At 47.7% G+C, this 17,983-nt stretch overlaps 1 protein-coding gene across 3 annotated transcripts in view; it reads left to right on the top strand.

The window, feature by feature from the left end:
* Nucleotides 1–457: 457 nt before the first annotated feature.
* The window catches only part of akap11 (A kinase (PRKA) anchor protein 11), a 22,716-nt gene continuing 5,190 nt past the window's right edge, over nucleotides 458–17,983 (top strand). The window contains exons 1-10 of one of the 3 annotated variants that reach the window (XM_023412522.2): nucleotides 458–664; nucleotides 4,258–4,369; nucleotides 4,887–4,997; nucleotides 5,094–5,147; nucleotides 6,539–6,670; nucleotides 7,340–7,604; nucleotides 7,985–12,422; nucleotides 12,586–12,726; nucleotides 14,777–14,863; nucleotides 16,897–16,943. In XM_023412522.2, coding sequence (XP_023268290.1) covers nucleotides 4,307–4,369; nucleotides 4,887–4,997; nucleotides 5,094–5,147; nucleotides 6,539–6,670; nucleotides 7,340–7,604; nucleotides 7,985–12,422; nucleotides 12,586–12,726; nucleotides 14,777–14,863; nucleotides 16,897–16,943 — 5,338 coding nt within the window. In that variant the 5' untranslated portion in view covers nucleotides 458–664; nucleotides 4,258–4,306. Of the gene's footprint in view, nucleotides 665–2,007; nucleotides 3,672–4,257; nucleotides 4,370–4,886; nucleotides 4,998–5,093; nucleotides 5,148–6,538; nucleotides 6,671–7,339; nucleotides 7,605–7,984; nucleotides 12,423–12,585; nucleotides 12,727–14,776; nucleotides 14,864–16,896; nucleotides 16,944–17,983 lie in introns of those variants that run through there. The other 2 variants (XM_087175682.1, XM_087175681.1) reach the window with 2 other exon arrangements.

Here is a 17,983-nt window from a genome sequence, read left to right as displayed (position 1 = left end):
ATAGATAAAAAATATTCTAAAATAGAGATACTAAAGTAAAGTACATGTACATCAAAACTGTAGGCTATTGTATGCAAATAATCTGTCACATTCCACCACTATTAATATGAATATGTTTATTTATGTGTCTGCAGTTCGATTGTTCTGCCTTCGACAGTGCGATTGCGACACAGATCGTTTTCTCGGCGTGCGGTTGGTGATGCCTCCGGCCCCCTTGTTGTCATGGGGAGAACGGTGACGGACAGTAACCGGATAGCTCGATTCATTTTTGGGAATCGGTGAAATCGATTCAAGCACGGTAAAGCGTATTCATCCTCCTGAATCCGTCCCGGTGACTTTTATGGCGAGTGTGGCTCTTGGGAAGAAATTTAAAGAGTCATTTTACTTTTTACAAACATTAGAAATGGTTTTAACTGCTGTTGTTATTGTTGCCAATTTCTGATAAATAGTCTAATACAGTATTTATTAGCTTTAAATCACGGGTCATTACTAATTTTAGTCGTAAAACTGAAGTAATTAAGTCAGTCGGGGTGTCCCATGTGTGTTTTTCCTCCCCGCGGTTCACTGTAGGAAGAGGAGCCCAAACGGACGGATCGTTCACGGGTCGCGCACTAAAGACAGCGGCCACCGTCCGCGCTGCCGGAGTCCGACACCGAGCCGTGAGGTAAAATGTCTTGATCAAGGCAAACAGCTGTGTTAGGAATACCGACAAATGAACCGCGTATTGTTGTCGGTTGGGCGTTTGACTACACCTCAACGTCAGCGTTAGCTCGGTGGCTAGGTGCTAGCTAGCTAGCTAGCTAACGACTATAAGGTGACATCACAGACCGAGCCGACCGCGGCCTGGTGGTGCTGTTAGCCCGGTGATTGACAGCCTGTCAACTACCGAGCTGGGCGACTGCCGTTTTTCGCCGTGTCCCCAAAAAGGTTTGTTTTTAGCGGGTTTGTCTGCGCAGCGTTAGCCGGTGGTAGCTAACTAGCTAGTTTGTCTGTGCTGCTGCTGACTGACTGAGCCTGTAGTGAATCAACATCAGCATCCACAGTGTGGCTGCTCTGTGGCCTGGTGCTGCGGCGGGTACCAGCCCCAGGAGCAAACACACAGCCCGGCTGAGTTACCTGTATTTACGGCCTTTGGTTGCGTTAGCGGGATTTTCTACATGTTAAGCACAGTTATTATAACGTGTAGAGGTGTAGATGTAGAATATGACAGTCACTGTGTTGTGTCAAAGTTGTCAACAAGTGAGGGTTACTGATTCAAGTAGCAATGATGATGCAGTTGATAATATGAAATTATCATTTATACCTAGTGAAAATATAATTTCTTACATATTAGGTGGATATATTTTAGCTCTTTCTTTGGGTGAACCACACTTACACCCTAAAAGAGAAATTGCATTAGGTTGTTTAAGTCAAAGTTGGGTGATAGGGGTAACACCAGGGCCAGGATCACCAATATCAATACTGATATCATTGCTATGTATCGCAGATTTTCTGTGGTTTTATAATCCTTCACGAACTCTCAGTTCTTCTACTGTCAGGCTTTTAAATACACACAATTTTACACACAAGAAAAAACTATTAACTGTGCTACAAAACTATGGAAAGAGCTAACCCTAACCCAAGAGCTATAAGAGATGCTGAAAACCTATTTATTTAACTTGGCTGTTATTTAATTCTCTCATATTTTATTATTCTCACTGGTTTCTGGTTTTATTTTCATTTACACATTTTATCATCTACATTGTCCTTCAATCCGCCCTGTATTTTATTGTACTATTAGATTTCTTTATATTGTAAAGCACTTTGAGCTACATCTCTTGTATGAAAAGTGCTCTATAAATAAAGATTATTATTGTTATTGTTATTATTATTATTAATATTATTATTATTCGTTGTTAAAAGCAGCTGATATACATGAGGCGTTACTTTGGAGTATTCTACTTAATCACATGCAAGTTTAAACACAGGAAGTCACGACAGCAGCAGAGATGTAAACACTGCAGAAGAGACTTCACGTGCCCAGGGTGTGATCTAGCATATGATGGATCCATGTTTTTCTTCAGTCTATTGATCTATTGATGCTGGTATCCGTAATCAAAACAAGACTTAATATTGGTAGTATTGATACTTTGGAGAGAGTGGAGATATTTAATGCAGATCTATCCAAAGATCTATTTAAATCATGTCTTAGCAGTTATTCTATTATTCTCTGTGGAGAAGTGCTGCAGCTAATGATGATTTTCACTATTGATGAATCTCCTTTTAGTCTCTTACTTTACTGTTAGATTTGAAAAATGTCAGAAGATAGTTTAAAAAAAGAAGAAAAAAGCTGCTTGTTTTGTCTGACTCACGGTCTTTAAGAGTATCTCATAAAGACAAAGAAAATCAGCAAATCCTCACAGTAGGCCTTTGTTATGGAAGACATTGTGACGTGTTATGGGTATTGTTCTTTGGCTCACTGTCACACTTACTACTAACAATGTTATTAGTAACACCTGTGCTTTTCGTACTATGAGAAGTCAAGATGTCTGCTGTAAAAAAAATGTCTCATCTGAAGCTGAAACTAAAAAATGTGAAGCATTTTTTACTTAAAATTTAATTAGCAAATAAGAAAATAGTTGCGTATTATTTATTTGTCTGATTAATTTCACTGTGGAGCATCTCCAGCATCAAGATTTGTCTTTATAAGAACCACATCATTGTCTCTGTGGTGTCATCTACAGCAAAGACTAGCTCAGATATTATAGAAATAAGTTCTAGAGTTCATGGTTTATCCACTTGTCCGCTGCACTAACGCCACCTGACCCGAGAGTCACCTGTGTCTCATTAGAGACAGACAGACAGAGAGAGAGACAGACAGACAGAGAGAGAGACTGGTGTTTGGTCTCACAGTGAGCTGTGAGTTTTTCTCATGTCCTCCAGGCTGTTGCTTCTCTATCTCAGTCTTTGTTTGTCTATCCTTCCGGCCACCCACACTCGCACTCAGAGTTTGGCCCACATCAGTTCCCCGATCAAACAGGATATCAGACTTCACAGTTTCTGCCCTCGACGCGTTGTTTAGCTGGATGATCACAAACGCCCTCTAGAATCCCCTTTTTCTCCATTGCATTTACAGTGGTAATTAGTTGCATGAATCAGCCCTTGAGGATTTGTTTAAGTCTAACCTTAATTAGATTTAATTGTAGTTTTCCTTTTACTAAATACATATGGCATTGACCACATTAGTTGCATATGGTGATGATGTAGGTATAAACTGAACACTGGAGCTTTGAACTGAACATGAAACAATAAAAAAGGGAGATCTGCCAAACTGCTTTATGTTCATCTCTGTTTTAGATAGGCACAGTCATAATAGACGTCATTGTGCCTGCTTCCCCCTTGTGAGTGCATTGGGATGCACTGCATGGTTGAGGTTAGGCAGCGCTGGCTGGCTGTGTTGTTTTTTTTTTGGTTTTTTTTGTGCAGCCCACCAACGCACCCGTGAGAAGCCTGGAGGTTCTGGAGCACCACAGGAAGCCGGTGGCATGTGCTCTGCCCCTCTGGTTCTCAGGATGCAGGACGGGCTGATCAATAGGGACCGCCGGCCTGTGTCTAGACTCGACTAGCTGCTTTGGACTGTACCTCAAAGGGGAGGCTTGGATTTCTTGGGAAACTTTTCCTTCTTGTACACTGTAAATATTTTGCCTCCTTTACCCGCTCTCTCATGCTGCTTACCGAGTGTGTTTCCCCTGCTCAGAGCACACACCCTTGCTCTCTTGCCTTGCTGTTTGATCTTTGACGCAGGCCTGCCTTTTAAAAGGATATCAAAGCTACGCGGCCTACCATAGCTTATCCTCACCAGCAGGACAAGTCTAGGCCTCCAAGAGCTTGATTCATGTTATTTTCACACGGTTTTGATGAAAACTTTAGAGCACAAATGAAAACGTAAACCATCACGACGTGCTTCCTGTTTTAGCATGAATGTTTGCAGCAGCAGCAGATAGAAATATAGTGTGCCATCTCTTTGTTTACTAATAGCACTGATACTGTCATGTGGTGTTCTTGTGGCTGAGGGGTGAGACAGCTGAGTAGCATTTAAGAGCAGTAGAGACCTCACACTGAACAATCCTGTTTTCTTTTTACTTGCTGAGGATTATCGAGGGAACCAGAGAGAAAAACAGGATCAGATTTAGGACTGAGAGAATATCTCGTCTCTTCGTTTCAGCAGTTTGACCTTTATTCTCTAAACTTCCTCTTCATGTCACTCTCTGTTTACAGGTGAGCGGCCAGAACAGCCCCCCCCCCCACCCTGCAGCTCTCGGTTGCTATGGATGCCTGTGCCCGAATTAGAGGAGTGCCAGTAAGGTCCCGGGCCTCGGTCCGGAAAGAGGTCTGTCTGCTGGGAGCTTTTATTTTGAAGTGTGCTGTGTCTGTGAATGCAGGTTTTAAACCCTTCTCTCCAGTGATTACATCTCTGACTTTGGATTTTTCGGACATTTTCACCTGATATTAAAAAGCGTTTGAACAGGACAAGCTGAAATCAGATTTATCTTTCTCCTCTTATCTCCGACTTGCAATGTTGTTGTTGTGTTAAAATGCAACAGATCTTGTCTTGCGTGTGTTGGACAGTTTGTATTGAGTGTGATAAAGCAGTACTGTTCTGTAAATGTGTGTTTTGTGCGCTTGTGGTCTGTAGTTGCTCGACGTTTACTGCAGTTTCTAATGTGGTGAGATGTGCTCTCCATATCCAATATTATCCAAGATCTCTATTAAAGTCATGTGTAAAAGCATGTAGCTACTTCAAAGAGGATGCTCTGAATACTTGATCTTTCATGCATGCTGCAATCGCACGCACTGGTTTCTCATTAGATCTGTTGGACGTATAAAATCCGCATGTGTGTTTGCAGACTGTGCGTGACGGCGGGGCGCAGTGTGTGAAGAGCCTCTTCAGGAACAAAAAGGAGCTGTGCGGCGTTGGCCTAGAGCTGCCGACCAGAGACGCCACGAGACTGACAGAGGTTCGTCACACGAGTAACAGCAGCGAGAACATATGCAACACTCAGCCGTATTCAAGCATAAGACACATTAATACTGAGGCGACTGTGTTCTTTCAGATCCATTTTGTGTGTCTGCCTGGTCAGTGTGAAGGGGACGACGTCACCCAACAGGTAAGAATGTCCTGTCTGTAGAGTTTAAGTTCCTTATATGGTCGTAATGGATGAGCCGTAACTCACAGATGCAGGAAATTAGGTCGATTATTTTATAATAAGAGTGGATGTTAAAGTTTGTGATATAAATATATCAGAGGAGGGACGAATCACAAACTGGTGACGGGGTGTGGGGGAGGAACAAATCTGATCCACAGGCAGCTCCACTTTGCACCTTCTGCTGCTGCTGCTAACGTCCGGGTGCCAGATACCAGAGGGCACCTTCAGGGTCGCAGAGGCCACGCCGGGGCGGCTCGGAGCTGTTTCCTTGGCACACTAAGGATCAACAGCATATTAGACAGAGTGGGTCATAATGTCTGGGCTCAGCAGTGTCTTTCAGAGCGGTTGTTCTCAAATTCTTTCATATCAAGAACCCTTAATTAAACAAATTCCATCACACACCCCTCCTGTCACAAGAGTTTTGCTTGTAGAAGTTTTATTCCAGAAAGTGTTTGAAACCTTTGAACAAAAATGTTAATTCTTTCTGTCATTATGTGACGTAAGGATGGAACCATAGTGAAAATAAATTGTTGGGCTGTATGAAAACCACCTTTAACCACTGCAACGTCACGCAACAGAAGGAAATTGCAAATTTAAAGACGAGAGACACATAAGAATAAAACACTTCACCTGTCCTTGAAGAGAAAGAGTAGCAGAAAATAAATATGCTCTGAAAACTAATAATGGCGATCACTGCACGCCACGCCACTTTTATATTAGTCACCGCAGCAGCGACGGCCTTCTAAAGTGGAAGGTATTGAGTGTGTGGAGCAGCCAATCAGAGGAGGCGATCGTCTCAATAAATGACTTCAGAGAGACACTTATCGGATTTCTCCAGGTCTTCATGTGGAAATAGATTTAAACTGCCTCCCTTTATTTCTCATTTTCATTGATTATAGTGATGACGGTAACTTATATCTTCTTGTTTATTTGTAATATATTATATAATATGCCTGTGAGATCAGTAAATATAAGGAACCACGACACTTACTTCTCTCTCCAACCACGCCCTGATCATTTCTTACATATTTTGCTTTGAAATACACTAACACAATAAAGGCTTTTTAACTATATCTACAGCTAAAGTAAGACCTTCATTTTGTCTACACCCACATTTCAACTTCAAGAGCACCTTGCATCTACTTGGAGATTTACTACGGAATAATCAAGAGCAGCAGATGTTTCTCTTCGCAGTTTTTGAAAATAAACGATTCCCCCTTTTTGCTGGGAACCCTCTCAAGGACTCCTGGAGGTTTCGACGTTAAGAGATTAAATAATCTTTCACTGAGTACTTTGTTAGGTCTAGGTTTGACCTCCAGACTGATGTGTTTCTCCCTCTTCTTCTTCCCCAGGCTCTGACCTCTCTGCCTGCCGGGCTGTGCGAGCTCCTCAGGTCGCTCCACGTCCACGGCCTCAAGAACGATGAGGTTCTGCTGCTCAAAGACTCCCGCAGGCCGGCAGAGCACAGAGACGCCGGGCCTCAGGTAGGCCACGGGCCTTAGTTAGCGTGCAGAATAAAGCAGAAGTGAGATGAAGACGGGGAAGTGAGGGGAGAGAGTGAGGGGGAAGTCATTGTGCAGTACTGAAGCTTTTCTCTGCCTGTAGCTGTTTTTATCCCGACAAGCTGCTGTGTCCTTAAAAAAACTATTTTCCTGGAAAAACTACATATTTTTTTTTTAAAACTCTCAAAACAAGATTATTTACAGCTGTAATCATCAGTAAAACAAAATAACTTTCATTGAATAGTTTCCCACTGTCCCTGCACATAAACACACGCACCGAGTCTTTCTCACGCTGTTGAAGAAATGCAGGTGGGGACAGACAGATGTTGTTTTTCCAGCCCACGGTTGCGGCCCTGTCCTTCCTGATCCCATGTGCAGTGTTTGGGTTCTCACTCTGTGGTTATGTCGCCCGGCTCGGGCAGTTGGACCTCCCACCTCTCTGCATCACGCCGTAGACATGGACTCAGTGATTTTATGTTCTGCACATGTAACATATCATCTCGCAATCAGAGCACAGACATAACAGTACACTTCCTGCCCCCCCCCCCCCCCCCCCCCCTTTCCTGTGAGATTAGGATGAAAAAATCCCATGTGAATTGTGTTTTCTTTTCCTCTTTATTTCTGACTGTGCTGTTTTTCCTCCGCCCCCAGTGTTGGTTGAAGGCTGTGTGTGTGCTGAGGCATAATCCCGGCGCTAGCGTCTACCCTCAGGCCAGCGTGGCGTCTTTGCTCGGCCTGCTGGGCTGCTACATGGCAGGTGTCCGCTACGCTCTGGAGCTCCAGGCGCTTCAGAGGGGAACAGCTGAGCCCAGCCAGCCGGAGGAAGACGACACCAACCAGTCGGTCTCGTCGATCGAGGACGACTTCGTCACGGCCCTGGAGCATCTGGAGGAGGATGACGCAGGAGACAATCCCTGTAGGTTGAACAGCTGATGCTGGGTGGGATTTAGTTGCTGCTGGTCTCTTATGTGCCGCATCTTGTGGTCTCATCAGCTCAATATAGATACTAATGGAAAATCAAAAATGGAGACCTCAATTTTAAAACCCCCTGTGTTGTTTTTATACCATCATAACAGATGCATAATTAATTAAAAAGTGGCAGGAATTTAAACCAGTTTAGCAGTTCACAGCTAGATGGCACTAGTCAGTTCTTTTCTAGCTGAGATCCACTTCCTCCTCTACATTTTATTTAACTAAGGCACCAAGGTTTTGTGTTCACTCAGCTCTTCTTTAACGTTGGGTAATGTTTTACTTTTGTTGTTTTTAACCAGTGTTTTTCCCGTCGTTTCTCCACAGCTGCTGCTTCCTATCGTCATTTTAAAAAGCGCGACGTGGCATCACAGACGGTCCCGGCCCACAAGAGGAGGAAAGAACTGTCCGGCTCTCGCGTCATCATCAGCTCGTCCTCGAAGAAGTGTTCGGCCAAACACAGGTCGGGTCCAGACGTGTCGGTCACAGTGCAGAGGTCGTCAGCTGTAGAATCCCAGTGGACTTACTGCAGCCCCGGAGCTCGACTCCCTTCGCCGTTAATCCATGTCAGTGAATCGGAAGAGTCGGACTGCTCCAGCCCCAGTCCGATCATTTTCCTGGACGAGGTGGGCTACCAGAAGAGTCTGCTGGCCAAGCTGGACATCCCTCAGGTGCCGGGGGGGCCCAGAGAGCGAGTGGAAGACTCAGACTCTGAAGTCAGTGAATTCTTTGACAGTTTTGACCAGTTTGATGACTTGGAGGAGCTGAGCTCCGAGAGCTGCACTCTGGCGCTGCCTCTGGACACCATCAGTGCCACAACCACCCAGAAGAAGTCGGCTGAGTCCAGCGGCAGGGGCTCAGCTTCCAAATACGTCTCTAGGGGCTGCTCAACCAAGGGGATGAATCCTCACCGCTTCGACCAGCCCGTTCTCCCAGCCAATGTGAAAAAACCCACTCCCCTGAAGCCAGGCTCTCCCTACTCACTTCACTCTGAGGTGCCTGACTCCCCTCGCCCGGTGCAGACCCCCTCTGAGGAGAACGGCGGCCCGCTCTTCAGTCCTGTGAGCTCCTCAGCCTTCAGCCCTCTGGTGGACTCTAGTGGACCTCTGGAATACTTTTGGAAGACAGAGGAGGACGAACAGGACGAGCAGGACGGCTCAGAGCTGCGTAAACCCCAGGATCTCTGCTCTCTGTATAAGACCTACTCAGACTTTGCCAGCAGTCTGTCCAAAGAGATCCTGGGCTCCGTGTGCGGCTACCAGTCTGCCGTGGACATCAGCGACAACAAGAACCTCAGCTGCGTCTGCCACAAGGAGTTCACGAACCCCTCGGGTTACCTGATGAAGCTCTCAGAGATACAGGAGACTGTGACGGTGGACAAGCTGCAGAAGAAGTCCCAGTCTCTGAAGGACGGCATCCAGAGGTTCGCCACTGACCTGGTGGAGATGAGCCTGGGCAGCGCCCTGCGAGACCTCCAAAAAGGCGTTTCCTCCTGCACCACCACCTTGTGCCACTTAGCTGCGAGACTCACCTCGTCCGTGTTTCAGATGGCCTTCCATGAGATCGGCATGCGCCACGCCTACGTGCTGAAGGAGCGAGCGATCAATGGATTAGCTGGCTTCCTGGTGGGAGAGGCTGTGTCCGGAGCGCTGAAGGAGTTCCTGACGGTGAAAAAGCAGATTTTCCACAGCACGGTGACACGTTTCGCCGCCGATCTGGCCGAAGAGCTCGTGTTTGAAGGCATCATGGAGGTGTGTCAGTTCTCCCACCCCTCGACGCCTCTCACCACCAGTGATTGGTCCTTTGGCAACAAGCAAGAGGAAGAGGAGGAGGAGGAGGTGGTTTCCTCCTATGCTTCAGACCTGTCTGAGTCTGTTATCCAGGAGGCCTTCATAGAGCTGTCTCAGGCCGACGTCGCCTTCACCAGCCAAGCGGCGATCAGCGTGTCTCTGGACAACATCTGCTACGTCAGCTCAGAGAACAGCAGCACTCGCACCTGCAGCACCTTTACCAACCAGCAGGTGTTGAGCTCCAGCTCGGCCACAGCGGCGCCTCCGGGACCCTCAGGAGAGGACGCATCCTGCACGGTGAAGAAAGCCCTGTTCACCGTGTCGGGCATGGCCAGCTGTATTCCTGTGCCCCAGGCGGGTCAAGCCCTCTCCCACCTCCAGGATCCCGAGGAGACCTGTTCCTCAGATACCCCGCAGTCCAGCCCCAAACGAGTGCCTGTATCCTCCCCTGACGCCACCACATCTACACAAACTCACCTGTACAGTCACGGCACTCAGACCCCCACACCTGGAGGAGCTCCCTCCCAAGGAAAGTCCCCATTCCAAAACTTCTCCGGCAACATGGTGGATATGATAGTGACCGAGGCCTGCGAGCTGATAACAGCCTCTAAGATGAAGAAGAGTTTCGGCGACTGCGCCGACTTCTTTACAAAGACAGTCGGAAGCAGAAGGGGATCTTGTTCCAAGCAGGAGGCGGCGAACTATGAGGCTCCAGACTCGCCATCGAAGCAGGGAGCTGGCAGGGAGTGTTTCAGATACGACTGCAGAGACTCTGGGTTTGTGAGGAAGGTGCTCCACGTTGAGCAAATAACAACAGATCCTGGCGTTCCTCACATTTCCTTTCACACAGACTCTCAAAGCCAGAGGAGAGCCAGCTGTGACTTAGATCCGAGGAACAGAGGTGTGGTGGAAACACATCCGGTAACCATGCAGACGCTGGACGTGCCGGGCGCCGAGGTGGGCGGGCAGAGGAGGATATCTGTTCCCGCCGATGACTCGAGTCCGAGCTCCGGGCAAAAATCTGGCGGGACTCCCGGCACTCCTCCGTCCACCCCTCAGCAGCCCAGTGAGGTGTCCAAGGAGAAGCAGATAAAACAGTTCTCCAAGAAGCTGAAGAGCAAGTTGGCCAAGGAGTTCTCCCCTGCTACCCCCCCTCCCACCCCTCACTATCAGCCCGAGCCTGGCCCGGGCCCGAAAGACGTCACCCCTGAGGCCGACAAGGCTGAGTTCATGCTCAAGCTGATGAGGTCTCTCTCCGAGGAGGCCGACAGCAACGAGGAAGAAGAGGAGGAAGAACTGGCAGAGGAGGAAGGTGCTAACAGATGTTCAGAGGCGGCGGGAGGCCGGCATGAACTGCACCACGTGTCCGCTCGCAGAATGTCCAACAAAGAAGCTCTCCACTACGCCGAGCGGCTAGCTTGTCACATTGTCTCCATGGCGACAGAGATGGACACCCTGGGAGTGGCGGAGGAAGGGGAGGAGGAGGAGGAAGGGGGAGAGGTGAGAAAAGGCGGCGAGAGGAGGAGAGACAGCGTGGCTCAGTTCTCGGAGCAGACGCTCAACACCTTGTGGGTGTACGCCGGCGAGGTGGCGGGGGAGGTGATCAACGATGTGAAGAGGATGGTGAGCTCCGGACAGCAGTGTCCGTACCACAGAGCTCTCAGGAGACGCAGCCTGGACAGATCTAACTCTGACTGTTTGCATCACCACCGACACCACCAGTCCCAACCCAGCACAGACCAGAGCAGAGACTGGAGGGTGGGGCGGCTGGCCGAGCAGTGGTCCAACGACCTGATAGCCTCCGTGTTTCGCTCTCCCGCCTCCACCTCGAGCACCGTCTCCAGCTCCAGCTCCGGCCTGTCCTCCGAGTATCCCAGCTGTGAGAGCGTGACGGACGAATATGCTGGCTACCTGATCAGGGTGCTGAAAAAGGAGGGAGGTAGTAGGGAGCTGGTCCTGGATCAGTACGCCAGCCGTTTGGCCTACCGCTCCATAAAACAGGGCTTGGCTCACGCCGGTCGTAAGATCAAACAGAGATCCTCCAGCACCCGCCTCCACTCCTCCAAGTCACTGCCGGACGAGTGGAGAGCGTCAGGCAGCGAGGCCTCGTCTCCCAAGGACAGAGCGGAGTCGGGGGTGTGTCCCTCGGGCGAGGACGCTCAGTGCTGCTGCAGGGACTCGGAGGAGCAGAGTCAGAGGGAGTACATGGACCTGGTCAACTTCGCAGAGTCTTTAGCGTACAACATCACCTGCGATGTCACACGCAAGCTGCATCTTTCCTCTGTGCGGCTGCCCAAGTCTCTCACTGACTCCTGCCTTTATAAGAAATCCAAACTGGAGGACATGGCGGAGAGTCTCATCAGGAACTCCTTCTCCTGCCCCCTGTTGTCCAAGGAGGGGAAGAGCAGGCATTACCACAGCACAGGCAGCCTGTATGACGGAGGCTACAGCAGCAGGGTGATGCAGGTCATCGAGCATTACGCCGGGAAAATAGTTGACGACACTTTGAAGATGAGCCTGGCTTCGGTCGGACATTCGTCCCGGGAACATCAGAGGACCCAAGGTCATGACAGACACTCTCACGCCCAGCGGCTGTCCGAGGGGCCGGCGGCGGGCCAAGCTTTGGGGGAGAGGACGTGCCGGTACTGTCAGGTCCAGGAGTGTCCGTACTGCAGCAAACACAGCCGGCACCGCCAGTCTGTAATACAGAGGAGGAAGAGGGCGGACTGTCAGGCGAGGACGGAGCGGCTCCCCGGCCTGGACATCCCGAAGATCCACATCGACCTGGACCACAGGGCGGCGTTCGCGGAGGAGATGGTCTCCATGGCGATGGAGACGGCTAAACGCGAGCTGAGCAACACCAGCCTCAACGCCGACAGCGGCATCGGTCACGATGGCACCAGCTACGCCGAGAGTCTGACCGCTGAGATCATGACGTCGGCGCTGTCCAACGTCTGCCAGGCGGCCAACGTCAGGTACACACACACACACACACACACACACACACACACACTGAAGCATTTAACAGCTTTGTTCTTCACCATTTTACCGCACAGAGAGAATTATCATCGTGACTGTGTAAATGTAAATCTGTGGATAACTTTGAACCCCTCTCCCTCCGTGTGTCTGTGTGTTCAGCTCTCCGGGGAGGGAAGCCACTGAGTCCACCGTGTCTCAGCAGCTGAGTGTGGGAGACGACAGTCTGGGCAGCTGGTCTAACCTGAGCTTTGAGGACGAGCACCTCGACGACAACAGCAGCTTCCTCCACCTCAGTGACAGGTACAACCACCAGCTCACCAGCTAGTTACCTGCAGAGCACACAGCTGCTGCCTCACCTGGTGTCAGACATTGTTGTGCGTCACATTTTGCTCTAATGTGTTCGTTATTACACTGGTTATTACACTATCGCAGTATTTTAATAATCCTGATTCAAATATTCTGCATCTGATTTAGTGCACAGCATCTTTTCAGTATTTCAAAAGCATGAGTCATTATTTGAGTAAACGTACACGACATTAGATGATTGTTATTTGTAGCTCTTTGCACTTTAATTGGAGACAGTCAACAATCAGCAGGAGCAGCATTCAAGCTCCGGTTTGTTTTACGACTTCATTAGTTGACAGGAAAGAGAGAAGGAGACAGACATGCAGCACAGAGTCCAGCTGGTCGGGAGTCGACCCGTTTTTATCTGGTCCACCGTTTGAATTTTCTAGCAGCAATAAGAGTTTAGTTTCCCAGAAAGTCTGCAGCCATCTTTTTGTTGTTGTTGTTGTTGTTTGTATTTAGTTTTTGCAGCAGCAGGTGGCTCATGTAAATCTGTCAGCCACACGTCTGTGTTTCTGGATTTGATCTCCTCTGTAAATGTAAACGACCTAATCGTGGGTTGAATATGTGGGAAAGTGGCAGCAGCACTGTTGAATTAATGCGTACATGTTTTTAAAGTTTCATTTGGAGGTGGTACATTTATTTCTGCGTAGTCATGGACTTAAGAATGAGCTTCTCACTGGTGCTGTGTGTGTTCGTGCCGCCCGTCTCCTCAGACCTGGAGCGGCACAGAAACGCTCCTTCATTGCTGGTGTTGGACCCGTTCTGCAGGAGCCTCCTGTGGTCGAGTCTAGATTGGAGGTTTCCCAAGGTCAGCACAGGGCACAGCGTTATGGTTTGGGACTCCTCTGCCAAAATGCAATTTACTCTGATTTGTGCAAATGTTGCATTATATGTGAGCCCTGTAACGGATATGTTTAAAGATTTATGTAGCTGTCAGTGCAGCCAAGTTTGTGAAATACACCACAAGGTACGAGGAGCAAGTAGTAGTTGTGACAGAGTTGGCCATCGCTGCGGAGGGAGGGAGTGGGAGCGAGCGAGTGAGTCTGAGTCCCGGCCCGCTCAGTAACAGGGTCGCATTCAAGTCTCTGGACTCTGGGAGTTCGGCTGTTGACATTTCTGGCAAAGGTTGCTATCTCTATGGAAGCAGAACTGACAACATGTGAGATTCTTTCCCAAGATACTGAAAGAAAACCGTGTGTTAGCAGCTACTTTGGCCATCGGGACCAAAGTTAATGTATCATAATATTTTCTAAAGGTGTGTCTTTGACGCTGTCTTCACTTCAGGGCACCGTTTCTACAGGAACAAAGTCCAGCATGTGTAATTCATTAGTCTGATGCAGCCATTCCCTCACAGCAGATTGAATAACGGAAGAAGGAGAAAAAAAATAAAATCTTGACAAGTTGAACATGATGATTGACTAAATGAAGGAGCTGTCAGCGTGTGGGAGAACGCTGCCGCTGAGGTAATGCAGATTAATGGAGGGTTATTTTCTTACACATCAGAAATGTTCCTTCCGTCAGTGAGAGCGAGAGCGCCGCACGCCACGGTGTGCAGGTTCCAGCCAGCACGCTAATCATTGACTAATTACACAAAGAGAGAGAGAGAGAGAGAGAGGTGTTGTGCTTCTGTTGCCAGCCGGTTGTCCCGGTGGAACCTGCAGGATTAACGTGGATTATGTGAAGACAAGAATGTAATGATCTCACATCTCGGGCCTTTAGCAACAAATTGTCTCCATCAACATCAGGGATGATACACGGTGGAAAAACCCACAATCCTCCTCTGTTCTGAACCTCACCTGACATTTAAAGGATTATTCCAAACGCCACAAACTGTCGTCAATCCGAGCGGCGGCTGTTTGTGGAAGCTGCGTGACAGATGTGGTGATTACAGCGAACGGGAATGAAACTGCTTATTATGTCCTGATCTTCAGCAGCTCTCATGATGTGATCACGTGTTGCCTGTCACTGTTACAGCGGTGCGTTACCTGCCTTCTCTCTCCAGCAGCAATGGGAACAGCAGCAGCTGGAGCAGTCTGGGCCTGGAGGGGGAGGCATGTGAGGAGCGCATGTCCTTCTCCCCCTCTGACAGGTTGGTCAGCAGCTGGACGACACGGCTCGCCCTCCGCAGAGACCCCCCGGGGTGGGGGGGGGTGGGGGGGGTGGTTCACCTATAATGAGACAAAGTAATCAGTGAATTTAACTCTGAAGCTGAAAAGCATCGGTGGAAAATCTCAGCACAGAACTGGAACCAGAGAATTTCCTCGTCATATTAAAAAGATTTACTACAATGACATTTTGATTTGTACTTTGTCTCATACTGGGAACCACCAGCCCTTTTGCATGACCACACTCCAGCTCTAAATATAACTGGGCTTGACATGGCATGCTTGTTGACACTAATGTCAGCTTGTGATGTAATGCTGCTGTTTTACTTGCATGTAATTCTGTTGCTTCATAGAATCATTTGTAGTGTCACTATATTTTGCAGCTTCTTTGCATGAATGCTATTCACCAGTATAAACCCACGGGTAGATTCACAGGCTCTAATTCTCCGTCCTGCTAGACGTTTAGAAATCAGTCCCTCCAGGATGTCGTGGGCTGATTAGCAGCAGCTTTTCTTTAAAATTGCGATGTATGTTGCGATGTTTTTAAATGGGATTTTTAAAATAAAAATCAGCAGTTTTTTTTAAATAATTCATTAAAACTGAAAGTGAGAATAAATCCACGACTGCTCTGTCTCAATCACAGGTAGAGCTGATCTTTACAATATAACCTCATCAATTTATAACATAAAGCTTTTTAAGTGTATGGGCTCGACATTCTGGAGGGACTGAATCCTTTTCTATGTTTTGTTCGTGCAGCCACTTGTTTCAGCTGATCTCGGTTCAGAGTCGGAGACTGAGCAGCAATCTTTTAAATGCAAAGAGCTTTTATTTTCCATCAACGTTGTACGTGAATCCAAACAAAAATATTCACTGATGAATAGGTAATCTGTACAGAGCTAATGCATGTTGATGCTGATACTGGTCTGACATCAGCTCAAACCGGTGGCTTCCTAAAACAAAGGGAAACTGCTACAGATTTCTGAAAAGGCCTAAAAACCTGCTGAACAGTTAGAATCCTTTAGTTCTGATGAAAACTGTAACTGAAGAGAAACAGAAAACTATTGTAGTGACACTGAGAGGACTGCACTGTGTGCTGTTACCTGGTCAGGTACACACTTCCTCTCTAATGTTCACACTGTGACGGCTCTAATGTCTTTAGTGCATTAGTTGGATTATTGGATTCTTATGTCCATCACCATATAAATATTTGTAATTATTAAATAACATAGATTTATAGGTGTTTTTATGTATTATATGACCCACTCTGCTGACAGAGTAAGGAATGGTCCAGTGTCGGCCATTAGGGGGCAGGTTTCTCACAGGTTCAGGTTTGTGGTTTAGTTTTTCTTCTAAACATGACGATTAAAAACAAGTAAAGATACAACATGTGAGTGCTGCACAGCGGTGGGTTTATACTCTTCAGGCCATTAATCTTATCTATCATAGGTGATAGATAAAACTGAAAGTATCGTCCATTAACGCTCGTCTCTGTCCGTGACTGTGTGAAGCTTTTATATTTGCAGTCGTCCTGCCTCTGCAGAGAAAATGATATCTTTATATCATATGCAGCAGAGTCTGGGTGTCTGTAGCCGTGGGCTGCGTCAACAACACTGTGATTAACAATCTTATAAAGTGGAGAAATGACTGTTTACCTGTTGGCACGACACACAGCAAATATTTGCGCAATTGACACAAAGGGGAAACCGAGTTCGACTTTCAGCTCGGAAAAAATCAAAGTTCACAGTGATGGAGATGTTTTTCTTTGTCGTTGTGTCTTAACTGACAAAAGACACAGAAGCAGGAAAGTAAATTTACTGGAACAGAGAAAAACCCAAAAACCCAAAAACAAAACATTGACAGTGAAGTGAGCACGGCTCCTTCAGTGTGTCTCAGGTATCTTGTGATTGCTGCGCTCACGGCTTCTGATATCCTGCTGTTAGCTTTAGCATGCTAGCTGTCATTTTGTAGATCCTTAACATGCAGCTTTCTCTCTAACGTGGCTTTTCTCATCCGACAGTGACAACACAGAGGACAAGGAGACTGAGGTCAGAGAGGAGTCCAGTGGTGAGGACATTTCACTTCCTCTTCATTTGACTGATTCAATAAAAACTGCAGGAAAAAACTGCAGATTGTGGCACAAAATAGTTTTAGATGTGTATAAGAGACAGTGACAACACAGAGGACAAGGAGACTGAGGTCAGAGAGGAGTCCAGTGGTGAGGACATTTCACTTCCTCTTCATTTGACTGATTCAATAAAAACTGCAGGAAAAAACTGCAGATTGTGGCACAAAATAGTTTTAGATGTGTATAAGAGACAGTGACAACACAGAGGACAAGGAGACTGAGGTCAGAGAGGAGTCCAGTGGTGAGGACATTTCACTTCCTCTTCATTTGACTGATTCAATAAAAACTGCAGGAAAAAACTGCAGATTGTGGCACAAAATAGTTTTAGATGTGTATAAGAGACAGTGACAACACAGAGGACAAGGAGACTGAGGTCAGAGAGGAGTCCAGTGGTGAGGACATTTCACTTCCTCTTCATTTGACTGATTCAATAAAAACTGCAGGAAAAAACTGCAGATTGTGGCACAAAATAGTTTTAGATGTGTATAAGAGACAGTTAACAGCCGGTGGGAAACCCTTAAACATTTACCCAGATCCCTCTCTTGGCAGTGCACCACACTGATAAATCCGGATTGTAATTGATAAGAGAGGTGACGGAGGTGAATGATAAGAGTGTTTGTGTTTTCAGCTCCCAGCCGTGGTCCAAAGGCTTCGGGAGAGGAGGTGGAGGGTGGGAGAGCTGCTGCACACGCTGCTGCGCTACTGTGAAGAGAGCCAGGCGCTCCACGGCCCGCCCCAGGCCAGAGAGGAGGCACTGCAGGCGGGCAGAGAGCCGCACCGTGTCCCCCTGTTCCAGTGGCTCCTGGAGCACGCCTAGGTCCTCTCCTTTTCTCCTCTCCTTGTCTCCTTGTCTCCTCTCCTCTCCTCTCCTCTCCTCTCCTCTCCTCTCCTTTTCTCCTCTCTTCCTCTCCTTGTCTCCTCTCCTCTCCTCTCCTCTCCTCTCCTTTCCTCTTCTCCTCTCTTCCTCTCCTTGTCTCCT

Source organism: Seriola lalandi, unplaced genomic scaffold (genome assembly GCF_002814215.2).
Source record: "Seriola lalandi dorsalis isolate HSWRI2012SDOR001 ecotype SW California unplaced genomic scaffold, Sedor1 jcf7180002054482, whole genome shotgun sequence".
Lineage (NCBI taxonomy): Eukaryota > Metazoa > Chordata > Actinopteri > Carangiformes > Carangidae > Seriola > Seriola lalandi.
This window is presented reverse-complemented; position numbering and strand designations above follow the sequence as displayed.